This window comes from Ictalurus furcatus, chromosome 23 (genome assembly GCF_023375685.1).
Source record: "Ictalurus furcatus strain D&B chromosome 23, Billie_1.0, whole genome shotgun sequence".
Lineage (NCBI taxonomy): Eukaryota > Metazoa > Chordata > Actinopteri > Siluriformes > Ictaluridae > Ictalurus > Ictalurus furcatus.
This window is the reverse complement of record NC_071277.1, coordinates 9075885-9101856: the sequence shown is the minus strand read 5'-3', so window position 1 is coordinate 9101856 and position 25972 is coordinate 9075885. Positions and strand designations below refer to the sequence as shown.

Sequence of the window (25972 nt, the reverse complement as noted above, 5' to 3'; positions counted from 1 at the left end):
TTCATCCATATGATGTATTGTTTCTCCTAGGTCACCTCAGAGACCAGATTTTCTCCTCTGAGGAGATATTTCATTAAATTTCTATTAAATTTGAGGAGAAACTTACAAATGACTACACACACTTCTACTTGTTCCTGACTTAGAAATCACTGACCGCACCTTTAATCTGTCGATCGGAACGCTGGGATTCTCCGCGTCCTGAACATTTCTATAGAGTAGAGTTGAGCTCGTACCATGAAGCCTTTGATGGTGCGGTAGTACGGGTCCATGAGGAGCGCGCCCAGTGAGCAGACCTGAGCCGTGCGATCCCATCCGTCTGAGCAGTGAACCAGCACACTGGCGCCCTCTACTGTCACCGCCTGCAACATACAAATCAACAATTCTGGGGGTGGGTTTGAAGAGTTAATGAAATAATAATAATAATAAATATCCACTGAATGTAAATATGGTTGATGTATTATTCATTAATATTTAAATGTATGTAAATATTATTCTTAATCCTGGAGTGTGTTATCTGACCTTTGTGAGGAAGATGGCAGCATCAACAATCGCTTTGATGTGACGCAACCATCCACTGTTTTCAAGTCCTACCAGGAACTCGGTCACGGAGAGACCACGAGTACCCACCACTGAGAGTGAGAGAGAGAGATCAAGATAGCTGATATAAGACAATGCAATCTTTTTTCAATTTGAAAAAAAATCTCTCTTTTCTTTCTCGAGACCTTCCAGAAGTTTCTGTAGGCTGGCTCTCATCACGTGGATGTTCTCGATGCCCACGAACTGGAAGCGGATGTTGGAGTAGTTGTCCTCGTTCTCGTAGCCTTTCCCCGCCGCCCGATTGGCCAGCGCATTTAACTGAAACACATTCAGAGTACAGCTTTAAAGACTTACTGTTGTTCTGGTTTGGGTTTGTGTTTTGTTTTTTTTAACAGTGAGATGACCTGGTGTGAAACTTCCTTATTTTGCAGAGCCCGAATCATGAAGAACACTGAAGAACGTTCCCGATCTCATTCCGAAACTCTTTCTAGCTCCTTTATGTTTAAGAGTGTTTACCATTAAATAGTCATTTAAGAAAATCTAGAAAGAAACAAAAACCCCGATGTAGATGGTATTAATAATCAGTAATTTAAAGTTTTGAAACCGTGAGAGAACTGTTAGATAATAAGGAAAGAAAGAAAGAAAATATATTTAAATGAATATATAATGAAACTTTATTACAATAAGAATTCTTCTCAGGCTGTACGCTGTAGAGGAAGTGGTTTTTGTTGCCTGTGTGTGTCTGTGTGTGTGTGTGTGTGTGTGTGTACCTTAGGCCTGGTGTCCATGACGTAGACGAAGCGGTTGTTGTGGTTGGCTTTGCTGATGGACTGCAGCATGTGTTCATCCTCCAGACAGCGAGCGCTGAAGCCTGAGAGAGGCTGACTGCATCGACACACTGCGGCCTGACACACACACACACACACGTACCACCAGTCCAACAAGTTTACCAACAGGTAGTACACAAACACATCTCTCTCTCTCTCTCTCACACACACACACACACACACACACACAGAGACCTTTTGTTCTTACCTTCTTTTCCTGGTAAAAGTATGTAAGGACGGGGAAGCGGCCTTTACTCCTGAACTTGGAGCTTCCCACGATGATGGGTTTACTGGCCGTGATGGGAACATAAAGGTCTCTGGGGTACGTCTCACACACCTGTGCACACACACACACACACACACACACACACACACACCATGCAGCTTACAGTGAAGCATTATAGAACGAAAGAATAACAGACAGGAAAAAGGAAGGAAGACAGGAAAAACACACAGGCAGAAAGAAAGAAGAAAAAAGAAAATGGAAACAGAAAGAAAAGAAACAGACAGAAAGAAAGATGTCTGAATGTGTGGCCTTTACACCTTTCATATCTTTTACAGTTAGAGTGATTTTAAAATCGTATGAATTGGTGACTGAGGGATAAATGCACACTCGTTATTCTGAATAAACCATCAAAATAATAATAAACCTCTCATTTCACCTTGTAGTCTCTATTAACGTCCGTCAGCTGCCACTGGTCACATGGTACACCCATACGCTCAAACTCCGCCCCCAAGTCAATCAGCTGCCAGCCCTCCTCCCTCTGCTGCTCGTTCTGCTTTGGGTTGTAGGAGAACGCGTAGAGCTCGTCGTACGACACTACACGCATGCACACACACACGCACACATATTTACATTGTTACAAAGGCAAACAGAAGTCACCAGAAGTCACACACGCATACTCTCGCACACACTCACACATGCACATTATCGTACATGCACTCTCACACAGATACTCTCGCACGCACACACTCTCGCACACAGAGCCCCTCATTCGTCTTGACTAAAACTTCACATATGTGCAACTCCTTTGTCTTTCGCAGGAAAGTTCCTGACCTGGCCGGAGCAGGCGGAGCAGCGAGCTGTAGATGTCGTGGCAGTCTCTCTCACGTGGGATCACAAAGTGAACGACCCGGAAATTGCGGCACTGGATGAGGAGCGGGCAGCCGCTGGCGGTCAGAGAGAGTTTCTCTACAGACGCAATGTGGTGGTGAAGAATCTGCAAGAAGAACGCAAAAGGCATCCGAGTCACATCGGGAGCATGCTGTCAAAGTCTTCCACAAGCCGATAACAGAAAGCTGTGCGTTCAGTTTAAAACCATGAAAGGTCTGTTTGTTTTTTATGTATGTATTTATGATGATGTTTATGATTTATATTGCATCCCATGAAGAGGAATTTCGGCTTTCAGCATGACAACAACCTGAAGCAAACCTCCAGATCAACAAAGGAACGGCTTCACTAAAACAAGCTCAAGGTTTTAGAACGTTCCCGCCCAAGTCCAGACCTAAATCCAATCAGAGATCTGTGGGGTGACCTGAAGAGGGCTGTACATTGCCTGATCATGTGATCAATTAATGGATTAACTGACTGAGGAGCTAATTCTCAACAACATCTTCCTTCTCTTTAAATACGTACATATTAATGAGGTAAATTTGCATAACATCCAAAGGACGCACAATCAGACACATGTTCCAGGAAGCCCCTCTGCATCTTTCGTGAATAATTTCATTTAAATTCACAAATATAATTAATTAATATCACTGTTTTGAAAATCAGGCTCTGGAGCTCCATTAAAAATGCACGTTTAGTTGCACGCAGTGACCCGTTTGACCTTGAATATAAAAATGTGCAGACGACACAAAAGGAACCACCGAAAGAAAAATATACTCGGTTTAGATGCACCGCATGAGTGATAGGTGCAAAAATAATGGCACCTGACTAAACCCAGAGCTCAGCAGCCCAGCCTGTGTTGTGAATTTTGGGCGCCAATATTTATTAGCAGATCCCACAATGACAATACTGTAGTATAATTATTAGATAGACCTATACAATCGCACAGCTAATTATCGCATTAAAAAGGCGGGGTCAGTGCTATTGATGTGAAAGTTTCACAAATTAAAAATTCTGATTTTATCTAAAAATATTAAATGGTGTATAAAGGAGGATTTTTTTCCCTTCAAGGGGTGCCAAAATTTTTGACAAAAATAAATAAATAAATAAATCTGTTACCCAGATCTCCTGCGCGCTGGCCGTGTTATTCTCCACGAAGAAGAGGTGCGAGGCGGTCAGGTACAGTGTTCCTGTCGTCAACTTGTTACTGAAGCGATCCAGAAGCTTCACCTGCTCCACCTGAGGACGGACGGACGGACGGACACACACACACACGTTATCAGTATAACTGCTTTTCCACTACACAGCTCGGTCCGGTTCGTTACCCATGATCCTCCACTTTACTTCCACCGCCACTAGTTTAAACTTCCATTTTGTTTCCTCCAAGTAAAATCCACCATTTTGTATTTTTGTCCAAGATGGCTCCCTGTTCACTGACATAATGGTGCCCTACCTAGTGTCCTACCTAGTGTCCTATCTAGTGTCCTACCCAGTGCCCTTGTGCACAGTGAAGAACACTCGACTGCATCCAGTGAAGCCTCCACTCAAATGTCCCTGTATTGTAGATAAGTATTGGCACCCTGGGGTGTGCGTTTCTTTCAGGGTTAATGTCCTGGTGCCCCCTCGGCATTTAGGTGAAAGTATTGGCACCCACCCCCGGCTGCGTTTATGCCATGAAACTTCACTCCTCTGTATTTTTCTTTCGTGGTTAAAAGTATTGGCACCCCTTGTGTTTGGGTGCTCAGCCAGCATTTAAAATATTGGCACCCTCGGCCATGTTCATGCCATGAAACTTTGCTCCTCTGTATATCGTTTCTTGGTTAAAAGTATTGGCACTCCCTGTGTTTGGGTGCCCTTGGCTGTATTTGAGTGATGATAGTTTGCTCCTGTTTGTTTATTCCTTTATTATGTTTTTTTTGGGGGGCTGCCTAAAGGATAAAGTGTTGGCACCCCAGTTGTATTAGGGTGAAAGTATGCTTCTCTGTGTTTACTTTATCCCCCCCCATTAACCCCCCCCCCCACCTGCGTTTAGGTGCATGGCTAACTTTAAGTGAGAGTTTGCTCCTCTATCTGTGTGTATTTCTTTTTAAATTAAATATTAAAGATTAAAATATTGACACCTCTTGGCTGCATTTAGGTGTATGGGCTGCCATTAAATTAAAGCTTGCGTTGAAATTTAAATGAGCAAGGATGCATTAAAATATTGGCACCCCTGGCTGTGTTCAGGTGTGCATGCAGTCATGAAGTGAAAGTGAAATGTCTAGCAAAGTAACAAGGACATGTTTTTTTTTGTCTTCTATTACCAAGAATGTTATAACTATCCTGACTTTTTTTTATTCGTTACACACGGCAGGTGGCCTACGGCACAGGTTTTTCTGCACCTGGCTCTCATTTAAAGAAAAGAAAATGCTGCACCACACCCTGCCGTACTGTAACGCAACTCCAGGTCGCACGGTGCTTATGACATTTGTGTATTTATAGATGAAAGACATGACAGGTGTGATTAAAACTACGATTTATTCCTAGCTGCGTTTCCCAGTGACTGACCTGCAGCTCAGCAACACACCAGTCTCAAATGAGTCTCAGCTGTCTGTAAATACAGCAGCTGATTAAGAGATAAAGGAGATTTTATAACATTCTTTTTGCACTTTGTTTACTCTGTAGTTTATACCTGCTTTACACCATGTTTCCACTACAGTATTAATCTGTTCTTCAGAACTAATCTCAAAAACACATTTTAATTTCAGTTAACTTAAGCAGGGTTGCGGCAAAGACGCAGAAAGTTTGTGACACATTTTAGCCACGTTGCACAAATGTAAACACACCCATCTCTCTAAACCAAAACCTCTCGCAATATATTACAACACACCAGGTGCATGGTCAGTAAACAACCTACACGCTAATAAAAATATTATAAAAAGGGAAAAAAGATGCAAAATCTGTAACTGAAGCCGCCATCCCTTTATGTTCATCTCCACAAATTTGTGAAGGGTTTTTTTTCCCCAAAAAAAAATAACAAGCAGCATTTGGAAAACTGGCTCCATCTTTCATGTAGGATTTAATCATCTGTGTTTTGCAGTTTTAGCCTTTTCTCAAGGCTAAGTGGAACTTTCATATATTCTAGATTCATTACAAATAAAGTGAAATATTTTTAGCCTTTTTTTTGTTTTAATCTTGCTGATTACGGATTACAGCTCACGGAAATCAAACATCCAGTATCTCAAAATATCAGAATAAAGAATTTATAATACAGAAATATCGACCTGAGAAGACTCTAATCAGATAATTAACTCTAAACACCTGCGAAGGTTTCCTGAGGCTTTAATCTCTCAGTCTGGTTCAGTACACAACCACGATCTCAGGGAAGATGAAAGTAAACGTTGCATTTCATTTGGAAATCAAGGCTCCAGAGTCTGGAGGAAGAGTGGAGAGGAACAGAATCCAAGCTGCTTGAAGTCCAGTGTGAAGTTTCCACAGTCAGTGATGATTTGGGGTGCCGTGTCATCTGCTGGTGTTGGTCCACTGTGCTTTCTCAAGTCAAGAGTCGATGCAGCGTGTACCAGGAGATTTTAGAGAACTTCATGCTTCCATCTGCTGACAAGCTTTATGGAGATGCTGATTTCCTTCTCCAGCAGGACTCAGCACCTGCCCACAGTGCCAAAACTACTAGTAACTGGTTTGTGACCATGGTATTACTGTGCTTGACTGTCCAGCCGACTCGCCTGACCTGAACCCCATAGAGAATCTACGAGAGACACCAGATCCAACAATACAGACGAGCTGAAGGCCGCTATCAAAGCAACTTGGGCTTCCAGAACACCTCAGCAGTGCCACAGGCTGATCACCTCCATGCCACGCCGCACTGATGCAGTAATTCCTGCAAAAGGGTTAAAACCCTGACCGAGTATCAGCGCATAAATTAACATACTGTTCAGAAGGTCGAAATTTCTGTATTATAAATTCTTTATTCTAATATTTTGAGATACTGGATTGTTGATTTCCGTGAGCTGTAATCATCGAGATTAAAACAAAACAAGGCTGGAAATATTTCACTTTATGTATAATGAATCTAGAATATATGAAAGTTCCACTTTTTGAATTAAATTACGGGAAAGAAAACAAACTTTTCCACGATATTCAAATTTTTTGAGATGCACCTGTATTTACAACCTGATTTTAAGGCAGCATTCAGACAGAAATAAAGAACACAAAAAACTTGAATAAAGTTCAACCAGACAGGAAAACGTAAACATATCTTGTTATATGTTTGTTATCATGCAAATGAGTATGCTAATTTAATATTCAGCATCTCGATTTGATCACAAATCGTGATAAAATGTTAGGCGATTAAGGGGGAGTATTGACATTTAAGATCAACACACATCCATCCATCCAGAACTGAGCTGCTACCCAATCCAAAATCTAGTGGACTATGTAGGGTGTAAAATCCCTGTTTTTTTAGTCTATATAGTGAACTTTATATAGGGAGTAGAGATTGAATTGGGACGCAGCCTGAATTTTCGGCCTCGGTAAAAAAAATAAAATAATAATAATAATAATAATAATAATAATAATAATAAAAACAGACCGAAAACTACAGTAAGAAAAAGAAAACGGAAAAGTGATTAAAAAAGGTCGGTTGTTGGAACAAAAAAGACATTCAAAAGACTTAAGGTTGAAGTTAAATACATTACGCAAACAGCTAAAAATAATAATATTAGCTAGCTACAGCTAGCCGCCGAGTTGAATGTTGTGAAGTGTGTGCAGTGACATTTCTGCATCATCTCTTCCAGGGAAATCATTTCAGTTAAAACGATCTGACGATGAATTTATTTAATATCATAATTCATCTAATCCCAAACCGACACTGTTGTTAAGTTCAATAAACAGCAGATTAGCGACATTTTCTCATTTAACTCATTTAACGTGTATTTTTCAGCTCGTTACCTTCGGGGTCCGTATGTGCTCCATCAGCCCACTGTGGTGGTGTTTTTATTATTATTTTTAATCACGTATTAAGCGATAAAATCAGACAGAAATGATGCTGTAAACAGATAAGATTGTACATGGAAGAAAAAAAGCAATGAAATTTCAGCTGCCTCTCTAAAAAGCAACACCCAATGAATAATCACTGTTTCTGATGTTGCTCAACCGCTGTTTGGGTGTTTTTTTAATTCCCCAACTGTATTCCGACGTAGGTTCTCTGATTGGATAAAGAGTTGATCAATAAACGCATATCGTCCAATCAGAGCCGTGAATGCGTGAGCGTGTCATCGCGCAGGAGGCGGGGTTTGCCATTAAATACGGGTAGCGGAAAAAGGTACATCGTATTTTAGCTTCCGGTTTGTACTTCCTACTTGGGCGGGGCTGGCACTACAAAACAATTATCTGCTGAATTGATGGGGAATTTACACGTTTTGAATTGAAAATAAAATTTGAGAGTGAGATATTTGATAACGGTTTGAGTATGTATTAACAATAAAAATGTATATTAAAAAACAACAACACCACAAATTTAATACGAAACCGGAAATATATGTATAGATTTGTTATATCTTCCAGGACAGTAGGGGGCTTCGAATTCCAAAGGAAAAGCAGCGAAGAAGCAACCGTGCGCGCGGAAACAAATTCGAGGAGCTTTTATTATTTTTAAACAAATAATTACGCGTTATTTACACAACCTGGTCATTTCTTTTATAGTAGTGTTTAATCGTCGGTGTTTGTAGTTTCACCCTTTTTCTTGAAGCTTTAACAGGTCTATTTTTTAGGTTTTTGCGCCTGCACGAGGACGGAGTGATGGAAGGCTAGCATTGTTAGCTAGCTCTTGCTGCTTTTATACCCAGCTCGCGCCTTACGTCTGAAAAGCACACAAACAAACAAATAATAGTAATAATAACAATAAAAATGTCGGGGTTTAATTTTGGAACAAGTACCCTGGGTTCCACTAACCCCGGAGGGGGCTTTTCTTTTGGAGCAGTGGCCAGGTATGACGATCTAGAACTTTTAATTTAGAACTGTGTAACTGCGAATTTAAGGTCATCTAACACACCTTAAGGACTGTTTTTTAAATTTGCAGATATCATAATGTTCCTCAAGAAAAATTGTAACATGTATTTTAATATGAAAATGACCGGATAGCTCATTAAATATGCCCTTATTTGCATATTAAATGCTTCTTTTAATATAAATAATAATTATAATGTAAGTAATTGTAATGCATATTTTATAATGCTACAACGTATCTTTTTTTAATAATACATTTTAATAGTTAATATATTATATTTACACACTCTGAGGAGAGGAAAGACAGTCCTGTGCTGTCTGCCCTCTTCCACATACATGAGCTGACACGGTTGGTTAGTGTGTCTGTGATTGACAGGCAGAGAGAGAGTAAGCCCCTCCCACTCAGAGCAGTCAGTTTTGCACTTTCGCACTCCCGGTCATGGATGGCTGTGGCGTTGTCACGGTCGGGATTCAAGCACGTGATCTCCGGATGTTTTTTTCTGTCGCGTCTTCTCTTTTGTGTTTTGTTTTAAAGGGGCTTTTGAATTGTAAAAATGGGAAAATCACTTTTTGTGTGTTGTCTGTCTTTGTTAGAAAGCTATAATGCACCCGAATGAACAAACTGAAACGATCTGTGCCCTCTGGCACGTGACCGTTATAACATCCGTTAACGTGGAATTATTTCCTCTTCCTCCAGCACTCCCGCTTCAGCACCCGGTGGCTTCAGCTTCGGGGGTCTGGGGGCGGTGACGTCCAGCGCCGCCGCCGCTACCACTACCACCACCTCGTCTCTGGGGCTCGGCGGCGGACTGTTTGCCCAGAAACCGACAGCTGGCTTCTCTTTTAACACACCTGCCTCAGGTACGAGCGCTGTTCACACCACCACTCATAACAGATCCCACAGGTTAATGATCACCTATAACTTCTATTTTATTAAAGTATTTTTTGAAACTCAGATTATTATTTGTTTGTTGTAGGAGCTTCTGCACCGTCGACCGGCCTCACCTTGGGTAAGCTGTCATTTATAAGAAAATCACAGTGACTTCCTGCTCCTGCAGCTATTATTTCATTTCTGAATGAGTCACCGGATGCGAGTCAACTCCAAGTCATATTGATTCAAAATGGTGATTTGATTCAGCAGCTCAAAGCTGACTATCTGTATTTCACACCCTGTGATTTAGCTCGTGACTTAGTTCCTGCTGTACGGGAATGCGATCTTAATAAACAAGAGTATATCAGTCGTTTAAATTAGGTTATTTTATAAAGCGCATATATGATCAGTCTTCCTTAAAGAGTGTTGTTTAAAATGAAATTGTTTCTCAGGAACTCCCGCCGCCTCCACCGCCCCCGCTGCCGCCGCAGCATCCTCCACAGGCTTCGGCTTTGGTTTCGGAAAACCGGCGGCTTCGGCGAGTCCATTTTCTCTGAGCACCACCGGCACCACCTCGGCCCCAGCAGCCACCGGTCTGAGTCTGGGCTCCGTCATCACCTCGTCAGCACCTCAGAGCGGATCATCCACAGGGTTCTCCCTCAACCTGGGAGGAGGAGTCGCTTCCTCAGCGCCGGCCACCGGGCTCAGCCTCGGCTCCTCGCTGTTCTCCAGCTCAGGCTCGACAGGTGAGAACGCGCTTGTAACCAAACACGTGCCGCGTTTAGTCTTTTAGTTTGAACACAACCCTGGTGTGTTCTCCTCCTCAATGTGGCTCTTTACCAAGGTGAGAACTCTTCCAAAGCAATCAGACTTCCAAGTGAACTGAAGGTAATTCGACTCTGAATCGACTCACCCACAGGAAGTGAATCAAACGTGCCCAGTGTTTTGGGTTGTAGTATTTTGTTTTTATTTCAAGATGGAAATGGCGAACTGATCCGAGTGTCAGAGCTGTTTGTTTAGTTTTGCACGATCTTGGAAATGAACACAAAATCAAGCAAACTTCCAATTTTTCAAAATTACCGAAGATTTTCCGCAGATTCGGGCCGAGACGCGTGACGTGACATCATCACAACGCACATTCAGCCAAAGCCCTCATCGATTCGCGTGCATCATACATGAGTACAGCTAAAAGGTCTCATTTACCAACAAGCATCACTGCGAAAGACCGTGCGAAACTATTTATTGCGACCGATTTCGCCAATTTGATATATAGTAAAATTTGAGCATTTTTGGCTACAACAATTACTAAAAACTCTGATTATAGGATTTAGTATATTAAAGTATCTGATTTTAAAATATATTATATATATATTTATATATTTATATATATATATATATATATATATATATATATATATATATATATATATATATATATATATATATATAAAAATATTCTGTGCTTTGAAAAAGTTTAAAGATGACATGATCCACTTTCACTTTTTTCATCTCAGGTTGTTGTTTGTAGAGAAATTGTATTCAGACATAAACAGCATTAAATAAATAACTTTTTTCCTGGTTTTGTTCTTGCTCCACATTGCACCTCAGCGTCTCCTCCTAATTTGCATGTAGTGACTCATTGTACAGCATGCAGTTTGCTTAACAAAATATTTTGTCCTCACTTCCACACCTTTCTATACTTCCTCTTCTTTGTCTATGACTTTTTTTGGTCCGCGTTCTCATCTACGCTTGAGCCGTTGCTGTGTACAGATGTTTTATTATATTATTTTTGCAGTTAAAGATCAGGTCAGCTCTGGGGTATTTTTTAAAATATTTTTTTTTGCAAGGATTGTCTTGTTCATCATGTTGGCACCTTTGGCTAATTTGATCAAATCCGCTGTCTCTGAAGTGATCAGTGCGTCATCCGATAAATACAGAAGACGTCCTGCTGTGTCCTGGTAAAGTATCTTCTCAAGACCTTCTGTTCACACTTGAGCCTCCTGATAATACTGGGAATGGAGTCACGAGAACCTGGCTTCATCTAGGTTAACGTTAAACCTGCAACCCTGTGTGTACGAGTGAACGAACAGAAATGAAGGAAGTGGGCTGTGGTGTTTCATATCATTATACAGTTCTATGTTTTTACTCTCTTTAACCCGAAATCCTTAATTTCTTTCAAAAATAATCCTTATATTCTACATCTTGTTCCTTTCTACTGCCTGTATCGAGAGTCGGTGTTAATGAATGTGTTGTTAATTTGATTGTAATTGTTATACATGTATTTACTCCACAAACCGACTGTGATCCCGTCGATGATTAAATAAAAGTGAATAAAATGGCGGATTTTACTCTGAGTGATGAGCATTCTGGCAGGAAACTAAACAGAGCGCATGTCCGTGTTGACGATGGTCGAGGCGGTTTGTTTTACTTTGCTGGTTGTAGGATGTCTGTGCGCGAGTCACTCACCCGGGATCCGGAGAGTCCGATCCAACGTTTCTCAGAAGCGGTGTGTTTTATGTTGCGTCCTGACGGACTCGAAGCAGCGATCCGGTTTTCCACCATTTTAATAAAGGAACCAAAAAAAAGTGGTCGAAAATGACACTTATGGAGTTCCATTGACTTTGGAATTCACTTTTCTTCTAATTTGCATCGCTTACCCTTTTTAAAGTTTCTTTTGCCATCACACAGCGATGTGTTCTTGGGCCTTCTCTGTCTTCTGTCTTACTTCCGGGTTCCTGCGTCATCACGTCCTGTCTGACTTTGACCGCCCCCACACGTCATAGACTGCATTGTCGACAGAGTGAAAGTGGCTTTTACTAACGTTTAGCTAACATTTTTACTTTATGCGTGATGGTGAGACACAGTTCAGTTGTCTTTCGCAAATTTGTGTTGCAAACATGGCAGCTGGGTAAACTTCGTGGGAGAAAGCACCGCATGACCAGGCCTATGATTAGTCGTTACGGACACGTGCTCCAAAGTGTTACACAGCACAAACAACGTGTTCTCCAGCGTTTGCTACGACGCGCTCCTCGGCACGCACCACGTTTGCTACGCCGCACTCCCCTGTACGTGCTCCAGATGAATCATTCCAATATGGCTTCCTGTGAGATTGTAAACCTCACACACATCATCTCTGCATTAAGTACGATGAAGCCTTTAACCATGTATTTTTTATTAATTTTTTTTTGTAGTAGATCTTGCTTAATGTCTGATCCTGACTCCTCTCTTCACTTGACCCGGCGCAGCTTCTGTAGGTGCTTACGCTGTGTCGTATTTGCTGTGTTTCAGGTCTCGGACAGTCGACTCTCGGCGGAGGTCTGACTTTAGGAGGTTTGCTCTCGTCCTCCACAGCGGCCACAGCTCCTGTTGCCCCGGCGCCCAGCGTAGGTTTGGGTGGAGTCGACTTCAGTTCCTCGTCCGAGAAGAAAAGCGATAAATCATCTGGTGCTCGACCCGAGTGAGTTTAAAAAAATGTACACATGCGGTCTGCATGCTTTTATTTCGCTCTGCTCTAATTGGTCATAATTAATGTTTGGTTTTTTTGTTTGTTTGTTGTTGGGTTTTTTTTTTTTATTATTTCCTGTAGAGACAGTAAAGCACTGAAGGATGAAAACCTGCCTGCTCCCATCTGCCAAGATGTGGACAACTTCCAGTACGTTCTCTCTCTCCTTGTTTTCAGGTTCAACTTCAATTAAGAAAGTTAGCAACATTCAGTAATTGTAATTTAGGCTTTTCTGCATGTCACGTCCTCAACACACAGAATGAGGGAGTCTTTAAAGCGTTCAAACCGGCGGCGATTTCTCCGCCACAAAAAAGTAGTTCCACCTTACGTGTCTTGTTGCTATGCAACAGAATAACAGCACTGGGTTTCTGAAATGTTTGGGTCAAACCGAACGAAGTTTCAGAAACGCTGCTTTTCTTCGTTTATGTTAGTTAGTTCTTATGTGTAAATTTACACACACTCAGGAGCACGAGCAGGCTACGAACGTTTTTCAGACGTTCTTTGGTAACTAAATATAATTTGTCAAGACTGTAAACTATAAATAAATATAAATGAAGATAACATCTCGGTTCTTTTTGGGAAGATTAGCTTTTGTTGGTCTGATGCTAAAATGTGTTTTAACAAAGTTAAATTAAAATACTAGGAAAGCGTTTTTGTAAAATACCCCATTAACAGAAAACTTCTTGGATACGATTGAAATAAGAGTTTTTCATGCACTTCTCATCGTGTGTGTGTAGGAAGTTTGTGAAGGAGCAGAAGCAGGTTCAGGAGGAGATCAGCCGCATGTCCTCTAAAGCCATGCTGAAGGTGCAGGATGACATCAAGAGCCTAAAGCAGCTGCTGTCGGTGAGCGCCAGTGGACTGCAGAGGAACGCCCTGTCTATAGACAAGCTGAAGATGGAGACGGCGCAGGTACAGAAGACCAGACGGCCGTGTCTACTCCTCAACTCTTGTGTATAAAATAAAGAGAAACGAACAGTTTAACGTCGGACCCTTGTTCTTGCGTCTCTGTTTATCAGGACCACGGTCTGGTTCACCCTACAAGACGCCTTATAATACTTGAAATTTTACACGTCTTAATTTTTTTTAAATTGATTTTATTCACTTTTTAAACTCTGAGAGAAAGCGCGGCTTTAGAAACGGACGCTTTTTAAAAATGGGTATCTAAAGAAGGAGCGAAAACTACTACGTTCAACAGATCTGAAATAATCGATTAATTTTTTTATATGTATTTTTAAAATAATTTATTCTGGGGTTTTTTGCTTCTTCTTTTTTTGCGCTTTACGCTTGTGTAATATTTTTGGGTAAAATACATCTGCATCTCAAAAAATCTGAATCTCATTGAAAAGTTTTGTTTGTTTTTTTCCCCATTAATTTAATTTAAAAAAGTGGAACTTTCATGTAATCTATTCATTATTATATGATTCATTACACATAAAGTGACGTATTTCACTGAATTACGGCTTATGGCTCACGGAAGTCAACAATCCAGTATCTCAGAATATCAGAATAAAGAATTTATAATACAGAAATGTTTTGACACTGTGCTGAGACTCGGAGAGAAGTGACATGTGGTAAAATAACACGTACACCAAGCTCCATCTGATATGAAATGGAACCAAAAAATGATATCTAACTTTATTTTCGCCGCGTCTCGCTCAAGCCCAAAGTGTTTCTGCCATTCTTCGGAGTGTGACGTTTATCTGTCCCGTGTCTTTCCTCTGAAGTCTGTAAGTTAATGTTAAATCTATTGTTCTCCCCTGCAGGAGCTGAAGAACGCTGACATCGCTCTGAGGACCCAGAAAACTCCTCCTGGACTTCAGCATGAGAATACGGCACCCTCAGAGTGAGTCACCATCGCTAACCATGATAACTATCGATAAAAAGATGAGAAAATATCCATAAAACACTGCCGTAACCTCGGAACAGATCAGTTCAACTTCGAGATGCAGCTCATGACGACAATCACGATGACTGTGGAATGTTTGAAGAGACGAAGATTATCTAGTATGGCTTAACTCTGTGTGTGTGTGTGTGTGTGTGTGTGTGTGTGTGTGTGTGTGTGTAGTTATTTCCGGGCTCTGGTGGAGCAGTTCGAGGTGCAGTTACAGCAATACCGCCAGCAGATCGAGGAACTGGAGAACCATCTGACCACACAGAGCAGCGGTCCTCACATCACTCCTCAAGGTAGTATAATTCAAAAAGTTAGCACACCCCTTCCTTTAAACCTTTACATCATTTTGATCACTTTCTGATTTCTAACGTTAATCAGAACAGTGATGTTCTAATATCTGTGTGTACAGATCTGTCTCTGGCCATGCAGAAGCTCTACCAGACGTTCGTGGCACTGGCCGCACAGCTGCAAGCCGTTCACGAGAACGTAAAGGTACGCGTGTAGTCGAAATCGTCTAGAGCTCCATAACGGATACAAAATTTAAACTGGTGACAGTTTTACGTTTGATTTTTTTTACCCCTCGCTCACTGTGCTGACTCTCTTCTGCCCCCTGCAGACGTTAAAGTACCAGTACCTGAGCTATAGGCGGGCTTTCCTGGACGACTCGACGGACGTGTTCGAGTCGAAACGACGCGCCAGCCGGAAACTGCAGAGCGCCCCGAGAGTCACCACTGGCCCTACGCCCTTCGGCTCTGTCCCAAACGCCGCCGCCGTGGCCATGGCTGCCACGCTCACGCAGCAGCAGCAGCCCGCTCCAGGTCTGACCGCCTTCAAGTTCTAAGACCTCTAACTGACCTCTAGGCTGTGAGCGAGACAGACATAGAGAGAGAGGGAGAGAGAGCGTTAAAGTCAGAGCCAGAGCGAAAATGATAGCGGTGTAAGCCAGCATTGTCTCTGGCGTATAGTTTCCGTTACCGTATTCTGACTTTTTTTCTTTTTTCCCCCCTTTTCTGAAGAGACAGAGCACTTGCGATGGAACGAACACAGCTCTACGTTTTCTTTCTTCATTTCACATTTTAAATGTAGGCAGAAGAGATTAAATTGCACTGTCTTTGTATTTAATTTATTCTTATTAATATTATTAAACTAATCCTGTAACCTGTAAATAAAATAGCAGTCGATAACAGGGTACTTAAAAGGTGCTTGCGTGGCACTGGTGCATAAACTAATCACAAAATAATGCAGATGTTGCCTTTCACGATCTTTATACTCTCAATCGAATATCAATGAGTGTTTGGGGGGTTTTTTTCCTTCCTCTTTATAATCGAGGTTTTAATGAATAAATCAAAGTTTTGGTGTTTTTAGATAGAGGGCTTTAACAGCACTTATGTAGCGATCGTTGCACGATTCTTATACTCATAAACACGTCGTCCTTCATCCGAAAATTGTTTACATCGGTGCACGAGACGCCGAGGCGTTTCGGAGAGTCGAATAAACGCAACGCGTTCTGGCCGAAGGTTCCGCGTTAATTAAACGGCTGCGCTACATGGTCCTAAAACACGCGAGATGATACTCGGATTGTTCACAACGTTCAGGTTTGTTAAAATGCCAGTGCCATTAAAAAAAAAAATACAGAAAAAAAACAAAACATTTTAGCATGGAAAAAGAAGGAAAAAAAAGAAATGTCTGGTGTATATAAGTTTTTAAAAAAATTACATAAACGAAAAAAGTAGGGAGACTGTGTTTTTAAACCCAGAGTAATCTTAGAAAAAAGTTGTGAAGTAATTTATTCCAAGTCGTACAGTATTGAGTGAGATTTAACCATCCTCATCACTGCTGTGATGTCATCAGTGTGCGAGGACTCCTTTAAACAGTTCTCTTGTCGTTTTTGACGTTGATGCGTTTATCAACAAACGTTACTGTTTAGCGGCTCAGCAGCAATAGGCGCACGCTGATGATGCCAGAGGGCAGTGATAGGTTAAAAGTCCTCGACCTACAGCTCATGATGATCACATGACTTGTCTTGACTTGTTCCAAGACTTTTTTCTTTTCTTTCTTTTTTTTTGAGCCAGAAATATATAAATATTAAATTAGTATGTTTCTCTGCTTGCTGATCCCAATATTCCGACATCCCTGATATTCACCAGGATTAGCATTACGCATATTTATAGATCATTTTAATATAAATCATTAAAATTATAAACGTGTCCAGAGCTGAAAATGCATCTTTCTGGTTAATCGGTCTCTTAAAGCGCACCTAGTATGGTTTTTCTAATATTACCTTTCATGTAGTGTGTTATATACGTAGCTGTTTGTGAATGGAAAACGTCTGCAGATTTCAAAAGTGCACGACAAACGGAGTTATCGACTCCCAAAAGCAGCTGAAACGAGTCGTTCGTAATTCCAGATTTACTTCCTGTAATAACCTACATAGGTTTGTAACATTAAGCCCCGCCTCTGGTTCTGATTGGTTGCTCGCTGACAGCGGTAGACCAATCACAACATACTGGGGCGTCTGACCAATCAGAGCAGAGTATGCTCTCTGAAAGGAGTTTAGAATGAACCATAATAGGTGCTCTTTAAATAATATCGATTTTTATAATTAGTGTGTTTTTTCCTTTTAAATGAACACGATTGAATCAAAATAGTTTTTTAAAAACGTTTAAGCAACATAAATAAGCATAAATAATAAATGCTTTATTTAAAAAAATCTGTTTGAAAATTTTTAGCTAAGTTCTGTCCTGTTTAATCATTGCTCATTTTTAATTTTGTTGGGGTTTTTTTTGTTTACATTATTTATTTTCTTCGATTTATAAACATGATTCCAATATGTTGTGCATCTCTGGTTATTCAGGAGTCGTGATGGATTTAATTCAGTTATTTTGAACAAAATGAATGTGATTAACTTATCGGGATGTCTCTCACACACACACACACACACACACACACACACTGCTTTTATCAGTACTAACATTTTTAGACGTGTGAATTATTTTATATAATGAATATTTTGCCTATGCATTTTTCTACTGATTTACAGGATCTTAGTATTTTGAAGACAGTATCCTGTTTAAACACACACACTCGCACTCACATGCATGTTTCCGGTTGCGTTTTTTTTTTTTTTTTTGTACATCATGCTCATCTGGTCTTGGTAACCATGGTAACGATGGTGGTGTCCTCCTAACGATGATAGCCGGTTACAGATGCGAGGAATGCTTTGATCGCGGGGATAATTGCGGCTCTCTGTAATCACAACTTTTGGAGCATGGAATCTTCTGACTAGGACTGGAAAAACACATGTGCGCGCACACACACACACGTATGTCCTCATACTGCTAATTGAAAATTGTCTCAACTCGTGTGCTTCATGTTAAACAGAGCCGTGGTGTAAGAGATGAGGCGAGTGTGTTTGAACCTCTCTGATGGCTATTTCCTGTTTTCCTCTTAACGGTTAAACAGTACCACATTTAGCGCGTGTGCGCACGCTAATGCTAATCTGCATGAGAGCCAGATGGGCTGAACGTTTTCACGCGGCCGGGTGAGTGCCTGCATGCCCGACACTCTGTTTACACTTGATTAAACTACACTTTTTTTTTTTTTTTGTCTTCCGTAATTTATTAATTACAAAACAATCGTCTTGTAGTTTGAGCATTAAAAAACACACACACACTCAAGAAGGATAGCTGCAGTATTTGTGTGTGGTAGGAATTCAGTAAGGGCTATAGTTTTCTTTTACACAATATTTGACTGTTTTAAGGGATTAAGGGATGCATCGATACTGAAATGAGTGACCTATTCATTATTATTAATTAATCAATGTCACGGAACGTTTTGTCGTATTGGTTTCTGCCTTGTGCTGCATTGCATAACGACAGCAGAAAGTTTTGGAGAGAGAGAGAGAGGGAGGGAGGGAAATGGAGCTCATGGTTGTTAAACATTACAGTTCAACATTGTTTATTATCGCCTGGATGAACGAAAGACACATAAGCAGTTGCTGGAGAAAGTGAAGTACGTTTAAACTGGACCTGTAATAGAGGACACTTGGACGGCCATCTGAGCAGTAAAAGTGAGCGTAAGATGCCTTGAATTGCACGTCGACTCTCAAGTGGAGCGTGAAGGAACCAGAGTGCTCAGTGCTCGCTGAACTGAACTCTGTGACAGATTAGATATCGGATCCTTCTCGGCTGCTCCTGCAACGGACTTTTGACCTTTTTGTGGATTTTCGACCTCTGATTTCCACAGAGGTTCCACTCTTCTTTGCTTTGATTGAAAAATATGACCGTAATTCCGTGTCGTACCTTTCTTTTTGCGACAGTGCAGACTAGGATTGTCATGCCGTGTCTGACCAGTTCCCCGTACCAGTACAGCCGTATCGGTATCGATGCATCCCTATTTCTGTTTAATCCGAATCGTCAGTCCGTGGATTCTGCTTTCATTTGTGCCTTTTAAGCCTCAGTGGTCACGTTTCATCCTAAACCAGAAGGAGACCCGCCTTTTCCTCCACACGCTACATCAGTGTAAACGACAGGGCGTGTGGTGTTCGAGGTTTTTGTAGGAACCTACAGTTCGTTTTCAGTTTCGTCTTCAAGGGCTACGGTGTTCTCGCTCCCCAGATGAAGGGCGAGGAGTTTAAAAATAACGCTGCTCCGTGTGGCCATGAAGGACACCGGGTGAATGCTTGTGCCAAGATATTCAGTGTTTAGCGATGCAGCATTGAGCCGTTGCTGTTGTTTCGTTAAACAGCTACTAATCTGGACATCGGTCCAACATCTATCTCTCTCTCTCTCTCTCTCTCTCTCTCTCTCTCTCTCTCTCTCGTTCTTTGTGTCTTGACTGCTGAGGAAGGAATAGTTATTAAAGGAATAGTTCAGCTTTCTTTTTTTAACCTCATCTCTCTATCCCCTGTATGTGTAGCGTGTGTATGATTAGCACAGACAAGAATCTCATCTCAGCATATTTCCCTGCACTGAAAAGGGCAGACGTTGAATTTTGTCCATTAAAGGGGTCTGTAATGTAAATGAAGCTCTAAATCTGTAAAATAGCTTTTTTTTTTCCCCCCCAAAGGAAGAATTTCTCTCGTGCTTGACTTTCTCTCGAAGTTTTAAATTTGTTTAACGCTTCTTTAAATAATAGCAGAATTCGACATCTGCCCTTAGACTTTCACTATGAGTCAAGTTGGCGGAAAAATCATTTAAGGGTTTTGGCGTTCTGTTCAGCGCCGGGAAACGCATCAATGTTCTCATCTGTCTTAGTCTCTCTTCCCCCACCTCCCAATCCCCCCACCCCCCCAATACACACACACGCGCACACATACTACATATACAGTTTATAGAGTTTACATTGAAATTCTTTGGAGTTCACCTTTAATACGAGGAGCTCTTAGAGTGATGTGTGGGTTTTTAAAAGGCTGTAGTTTTGATATATATTATAACTCTTAGGGTTTGCAAAAAAAAAATTAAGATGTAGAACACATGATCGTAAACGTACAACGTTACGTGGAAAGAGTGACCCTACGTTCACGCTAATATGCGATAAAGCGACTTCACAGTGAGCGATTGGTGAGCGTACGTAGCTAGTAGAGTCGATTCGGATTTGCTGATCCGAGAACGAAGCTAGCACGAAGCCGAGCACGTGACTCAAACAACCGCATTTTTTTTAGTGCTTAGAAGCTATATATAGCTACCGGACAGGCCACGCCCACGGGCAAAAAATGAGCGACTTGTCGCTTGCTAGAGTGAACGTAGGGTTAGTGTCGTCACGCGTGGGGTAGAAACACTGAACGCTAGTGCTGTTAGAACGCAAGCGAAATCTTTTAGACGTCTCAGAAGTAAGTCTTTAGTAACCGCGCATGGCATTTATGTACAGAGACTCCGTATCAGGAGTTCAGAAGCTTGTGATGTTGATTGTTTAAACAGTAACATGTTCAGCTCTAATCTTATTTATCACATGTGTGGTATTTTTGTTTGTTTGGTTTGTTTTTAATTGTGCGTTGAGGCTTTATTTAAACCTTCGCCTATTTATGATTATGGTGTGCCTTTTGCACTACATGCAGAATAAACAGTATACATGAATCTGGACTCGTCACTGTTTGAACTGGATTTCATTTTTAAAAGACTCACTTCAGTCGAACCGTGTTCATGCAGATCGCGAGTAGGAATCCCGTTTGTCCTGAAACTGTTTTGTCATGTTTCTTATGTAAGTGCTTTACAATAAATTCACAATAAATCAGTTTTTAAAATAAAAAAACAGAAAAGCCCTTGTCTTTGTTTCTTTTTGACTGACTAATCATATATTCACGTTAATTGGATAATCGTCGAGATGCGGATTCGCTTTTAACACATCTTTTTTTTTTCTTCTTTTTTTTTTTTAAATAAAGAATTCGAACATTTTTTGAAAGAAATGAGCTGGCTAAAAGGAAACGAGACAGGAGCGCAAAATAGTCTGTGGTGATTTAGTCATCGATTATGATTCAAACCATGGTATGTTTGTAATAAACTGAAACGCAGTCATCAGCTAATAATATAATAACGATGCTACACGGCTTGTATTAAAGTATAACAAACATCCTGAATGCAGTTTAATACCTTATTACAGTACGTATAATAATATTACATAATCGCCTTTAATGTGATTTCAGTTTAAGAAAAAAATTCGTAGTACCTTATTACAGTATGCGTAACAACGTTATTACATTCTTCTACATGAGTCTAACGATGTTATCAGCTTATAACGTTCCTTCTTTTCGTCAGCCAATAACATAGACAAGTATAACACCATCCATAAGTGGGGATTACAAGTCGACAATTACGTACGACTATGTTATTACATGATTGATTAAATGTATTACTTTCTTTTCTTTTTCGTCAATCGTAATATATCAGCAGTGTTTAAATCCTACAGAAGTAATCTATTTCGCGAAAGTGGAGTAAGCGAAACTTTTAACATGTATAGAACAGTGTTATTACGGATATGGAGACGGGATTTACTATGTTATGAGCCGTTTATGACTTTTTTTTTTGGTCAGGTGATAAGATTATATTATTACACATATAAGGAGTAATGAATGAATTGTAAGTGCAGTTTACTGCAGGAGGCGTTTGTAATGGGTTATTACAATATGTAGAACACATACCCGTGTAATTACGTATTTGGATAGTTGTTTTTTTTTATTCTTTTCCACCAATCAACAATATAATAGAACGTTGCACATAATGTAATAAGGTATAACACTGTATGTAGTTTCCCATGAAAACGGTTGTGATGCTTTATTACAGTGTCTACAGCCATGTTATTACATAATTGGATGAGTTTTACTATTATTTATTGCATTATTCCAAGTTTGATACATTCTTTTTCTTCTGAGTATAAGAAGGTTGCACATAGTATGATATGGCGGGAATCATTAATTAAGTAATTAATACTTTATAACATTTCATAACTTTATTATGTAATTGTATTATAGGAGTTAGATATGACTACATTATCAGATGTTTATTACTTTCTTTTTTTTCACCTAATCATTAATACAATAATGTAAAGTTTAACGTAAAAGCAGTTTAAGATTAAAATATTTGTAATACTTACATTTTATTAGTGCATTAACAGATGTTTATGTTTATCCTTATTTAGCCTATAATATAATGTAATAACGTTGTTGAATATGATGTAATAAGGAGTAAAGTGATTTTAAAGCACTTGATACATCTTATTACGGTATCTATAACACTACAATTATACATAATTATAAACATTTTCTTACTTTATCAGCAGTTTATTTCCTCATCAGGTAACAATATCATAACCTTATAAGCTAAATGTCAAACTGGGGATAATATAGTAAACCTGTTCCAACTGCACAATAAATTTGTTATAAATTATAAAGTATTACAAATATTTACTGTAAACTGTTCACGCTTCATGTTAATACAGTTATTTATTACGTTACATTATGCGCAACAACATTATATTACATTACTGGTTGACTGGCAGAAAAAATTAATGTAAAATGGTCACTAATTTAGGAAAATATCCAAATATGTAAAAATAGTTATACATACTATAATAATATTGACTGTTTCCTGTTCTGAACGGCATTCACGATTCATGTTATAACCGACATTATGTGCAATAATAATAATAATAATAATAATGTTGAATATGCAACGTAGAAATGCGTGACATAAATACAGATTAAGCCGAGGCTGAAATACCTGATTACGGCATGTATAACAACGTTATTACAGAAGTGTGTAGGTGTTATAATACATCGTTAGCAGGTTATTACATTTCGTTTTTTAATTTCAAGACTATTCTTTTGCCATTTTTAGACATTAATCTGTTAAGAATGTAGCCCTCGCTAAGGTCAAAGCAAATACAGCGTTTTAATATAATTTTTTTTTTCCAATGTTTTGGTGTAGAAGGTCATATATATTGTAGAGATCATAGATGTAGAGAGAGATATATAGATCTATAGATATAATATAGAGAGAGATAAAGAGATATAGATGTTCATGAAATGTGTTCATTTCAATTTAAGTCAACAAATGTTTGACGAAAAAGAGAACCTGAACGTTATAATTCCCAGGTTGTGATTTGTATTATATTATAATTATTACACTTAAGTTTCTATGTGTATTGAGGTAAGTACGATGATGTACCGTGGAGGAGTCTAGCACTGCTACAGGAGAAAAACCCTATGCCACTGATCACTCGTAGTAAAAATGTGCATCCAAAGCACACAACACACACACAAGCCATCCGTCTCAGTTAAAATTATACACAGAAAGAGAATTGATTTTATTTATTTTTTTTCCCGGAGTGAGACGCAGCTTTGAGAGTTAAAGCTCTTCTGCTCTCTTTCTCTGTCCCAGGATCTCAGGCGGGTTTTGGCACTCCCTTTGCCTCGGGCATGGGCACTAGTATGGGCTCCAGCAGCCTTGGAGGTACCCGCTGTTTTACACACACACACACACACACACACACACACACACTCTTGTCCGCTTCCAGCATCCAACTACATGACGCTTGCAGAAATAACGTTACGGATTTAGATCTCAGTTGACAGACTGACAACCTGCTTTGATCTCCTTCTCCTCCTTCTTCTTTTCTGCTCATTTGTGATTTATGAGCTGTTTTTTTATTTTCTAAACTTGATGTTGTTAAATGTCTGAGAGCGCTGAGCCCTCATTAATAAGCGTGTTTTGTTTTTTAACAAATCGTTCTGTGTCTCGGCAGCTTTCGGTAGTGGCCCGGCGTTCGCCACCTCAGGGACAGGAGGCTCGTCGTTCGGTTTTTCTGCGAACAAGCCATCAGGAGGGAGCTTGAGTGCAGGTGTGTGTGTGTGTCATAGCACCCTCCTCTCTCTTTTCCTCACACTATCACTAACTGTATTACTAACACCACCCCCCCCCTTTATCTCCATCACCGAGCCTTTCCCTCTTATACCTGCTGTTTATCGAACTGTCCCATTTGTTTGGCTATTTCCTGCGTTCTTGACCAAAAATCCATCGATTTTAACAAACCGTTTGTTTGAGTGATGTACCAACTTAAAAAAAAAATTAAATAACACCATCAAATTAATACAGTTGAGTAATTACTGTGAATTCATAATCCATTTTTTTTTTTTTTAAATTCTGGATGTTCTGTTAAATAAAATACGCTCAAGGTGCCAAGATTTCTGCATCGAGTCCCTTTAGACGTAAATTATCGTATCGCTAATCCCAACATTTCAGTTTTGCGTGTTTTATGACTGATTTGAAATGAGCAGGAAAATTAAATACGTACAATCTCAGTAGAATGATGCTCGGTGTTCACTGCTTTGTTCTTTCTGTTTATTATTATTATTATTATTATTATTATTTCGAATTAAAATGTATTTTGTTTGTAGTTATTATACAGTAATTGCTTAACCAGAAGTTCACATCTTTTATTCTAAAAACAACCGAAATCCAGAATTCATGATCATTTCAATACATTTCCCATGAAAATGGAAAAACTCTGAACTCCTTTTATACAGGGTTGTTATTGTTAAACTCTTTTCAGATATGCAACTATAAAACACACACATCCCTTATAAACATGTTCGTCTGAAAGTATTAAATCCATTCTTAAAGACTCTTGTCCAACTTCCCAAAACCGGAGCCATGCAGTTAAAAAGTAGTTCCGGTTACTTGAAGGTGTTTGAGGTATCAGTACGCCATCAGAGCCATGCAACTCCTGAGTTCTGATTGTAATTTGAGACTTAGATTTAGAGCTTCATTCATATCTGAACACTTTTAATGGATGATATCAAACATCTGCCTTTAGACTGGGGAGGGAGTGTTTTTTGGAGAACAAGGCGAGGTGTGTACTGTATGTATGTGTATATATGTATTTATCCTCGTTGTCGTGTTCTCTCAGGGTTTGGAAGCTCCGGCACCTCAGGATTCAACTTCAGTAACCCTGGAATCAACGCGTCGGCCGGTCTGACCTTCGGCGTGTCCACAGCCCAGAGCGCAGGTTTCGGTAGCGGTGTCCTGCAGCTGAAAAAACCTCCAGCGGGCAACAAGAGGGGCAAAAGATAGAACCGCAGGGCAGATAAAGGATAAAGGGAAATAAGTGTTTCAGGCCCCAGGGAGTAGAGATTAGTGGCAGGTTTCTGTATTTTTGATGGATGTGCTTTAAGGACAAGTGTATGTTCTGTGTATCATACCGTCCACTGTGTGTGTGTGTGTGTGTGTGTGTGTGTGTGTGTGTGTGTTTCTCTGATTACACGAGTGTTCATCATCACTGACACTTGTCTAGATTTTGAGAAGGATCGTTTAGAGCGCTAACGTGTGATGAATCCTTCACGTAGAGGTTTCGTTTTGAGAATATCTGTGAAATGTTTTTTTTTTTCCACTTTATCCACATCTTTTGTGATCTGTTTCAGTGTACAGCGTGTCCTCGCTCTGTCCATCGCTCAGAGACGTCCTCTTTCCAATCTCAGTATGTTCTAATAAATGGTTCAGTTTTTCTGACCCTGATTTGCTTTGCTGTTTTGGTTGTTTGTTTGTTTTTTTTGTGTCATTTTTGGTTTTTGTCCATCATGAAATTGGTAATTGCCCAAATCCTTTTTCTAGACTTTATGTGCAAACTTTATTAAAAAAGCTTTATTAATAAAAAAAAAGAGAATTATTTTCTTCAATGTGTCTTGGTGGTAATTTTTGGGGTGATAAAATAAGAATTATAAGCATAATAATGATCC

General features: G+C 39.9%; 2 protein-coding genes across 7 annotated transcripts in view; one reads left to right on the top strand and one right to left on the bottom strand.

Moving 5' to 3' along the window:
* mtmr6 (myotubularin related protein 6) overlaps positions 1-11891 on the bottom strand; it is a 14488-nt gene extending 2597 nt beyond the window's left edge. The window contains exons 1-9 of one of the 2 annotated variants that reach the window (XM_053611143.1): positions 11816-11891; positions 3595-3714; positions 2422-2584; positions 2027-2184; positions 1573-1701; positions 1308-1442; positions 723-855; positions 520-629; positions 234-359 (exon numbers count right to left, since the gene is read on the bottom strand). In XM_053611143.1, the coding sequence (XP_053467118.1) occupies positions 234-359; positions 520-629; positions 723-855; positions 1308-1442; positions 1573-1701; positions 2027-2080 (687 nt within the window). In that variant the 5' untranslated portion in view covers positions 2081-2184; positions 2422-2584; positions 3595-3714; positions 11816-11891. Of the gene's footprint in view, positions 1-233; positions 360-519; positions 630-722; positions 856-1307; positions 1443-1572; positions 1702-2026; positions 2185-2421; positions 2585-3594; positions 3715-7422; positions 7748-11815 lie in introns of those variants that run through there. The other variant, XM_053611142.1, reaches the window with a different exon arrangement.
* Positions 8057-25882, top strand: nup58 (nucleoporin 58). 5 transcript variants are annotated; one of them, XM_053611145.1, is made up of 14 exons: positions 8058-8459; positions 9176-9339; positions 9456-9488; positions 9802-10095; positions 12638-12806; positions 12936-13001; positions 13589-13763; positions 14618-14697; positions 14920-15038; positions 15155-15237; positions 15362-15563; positions 23619-23690; positions 23983-24078; positions 25147-25882. In XM_053611145.1, exons 1-14 carry the CDS (start codon positions 8380-8382, stop codon positions 25308-25310), a joined length of 1797 nt encoding a protein of 598 aa, XP_053467120.1. In that variant the 5' UTR covers positions 8058-8379; the 3' UTR covers positions 25311-25882. The 5 variants fall into 5 exon arrangements, with proteins under 5 accessions (XP_053467119.1, XP_053467121.1, XP_053467120.1 ...); XM_053611144.1 differs by lacking the exon at positions 25147-25882 and having other exon boundaries at positions 8057-8459; positions 23983-24357; XM_053611147.1 differs by lacking the exon at positions 23619-23690 and having other exon boundaries at positions 8059-8459; positions 25147-25880.
* The last annotated feature ends 90 nt before the right edge of the window (positions 25883-25972 follow it).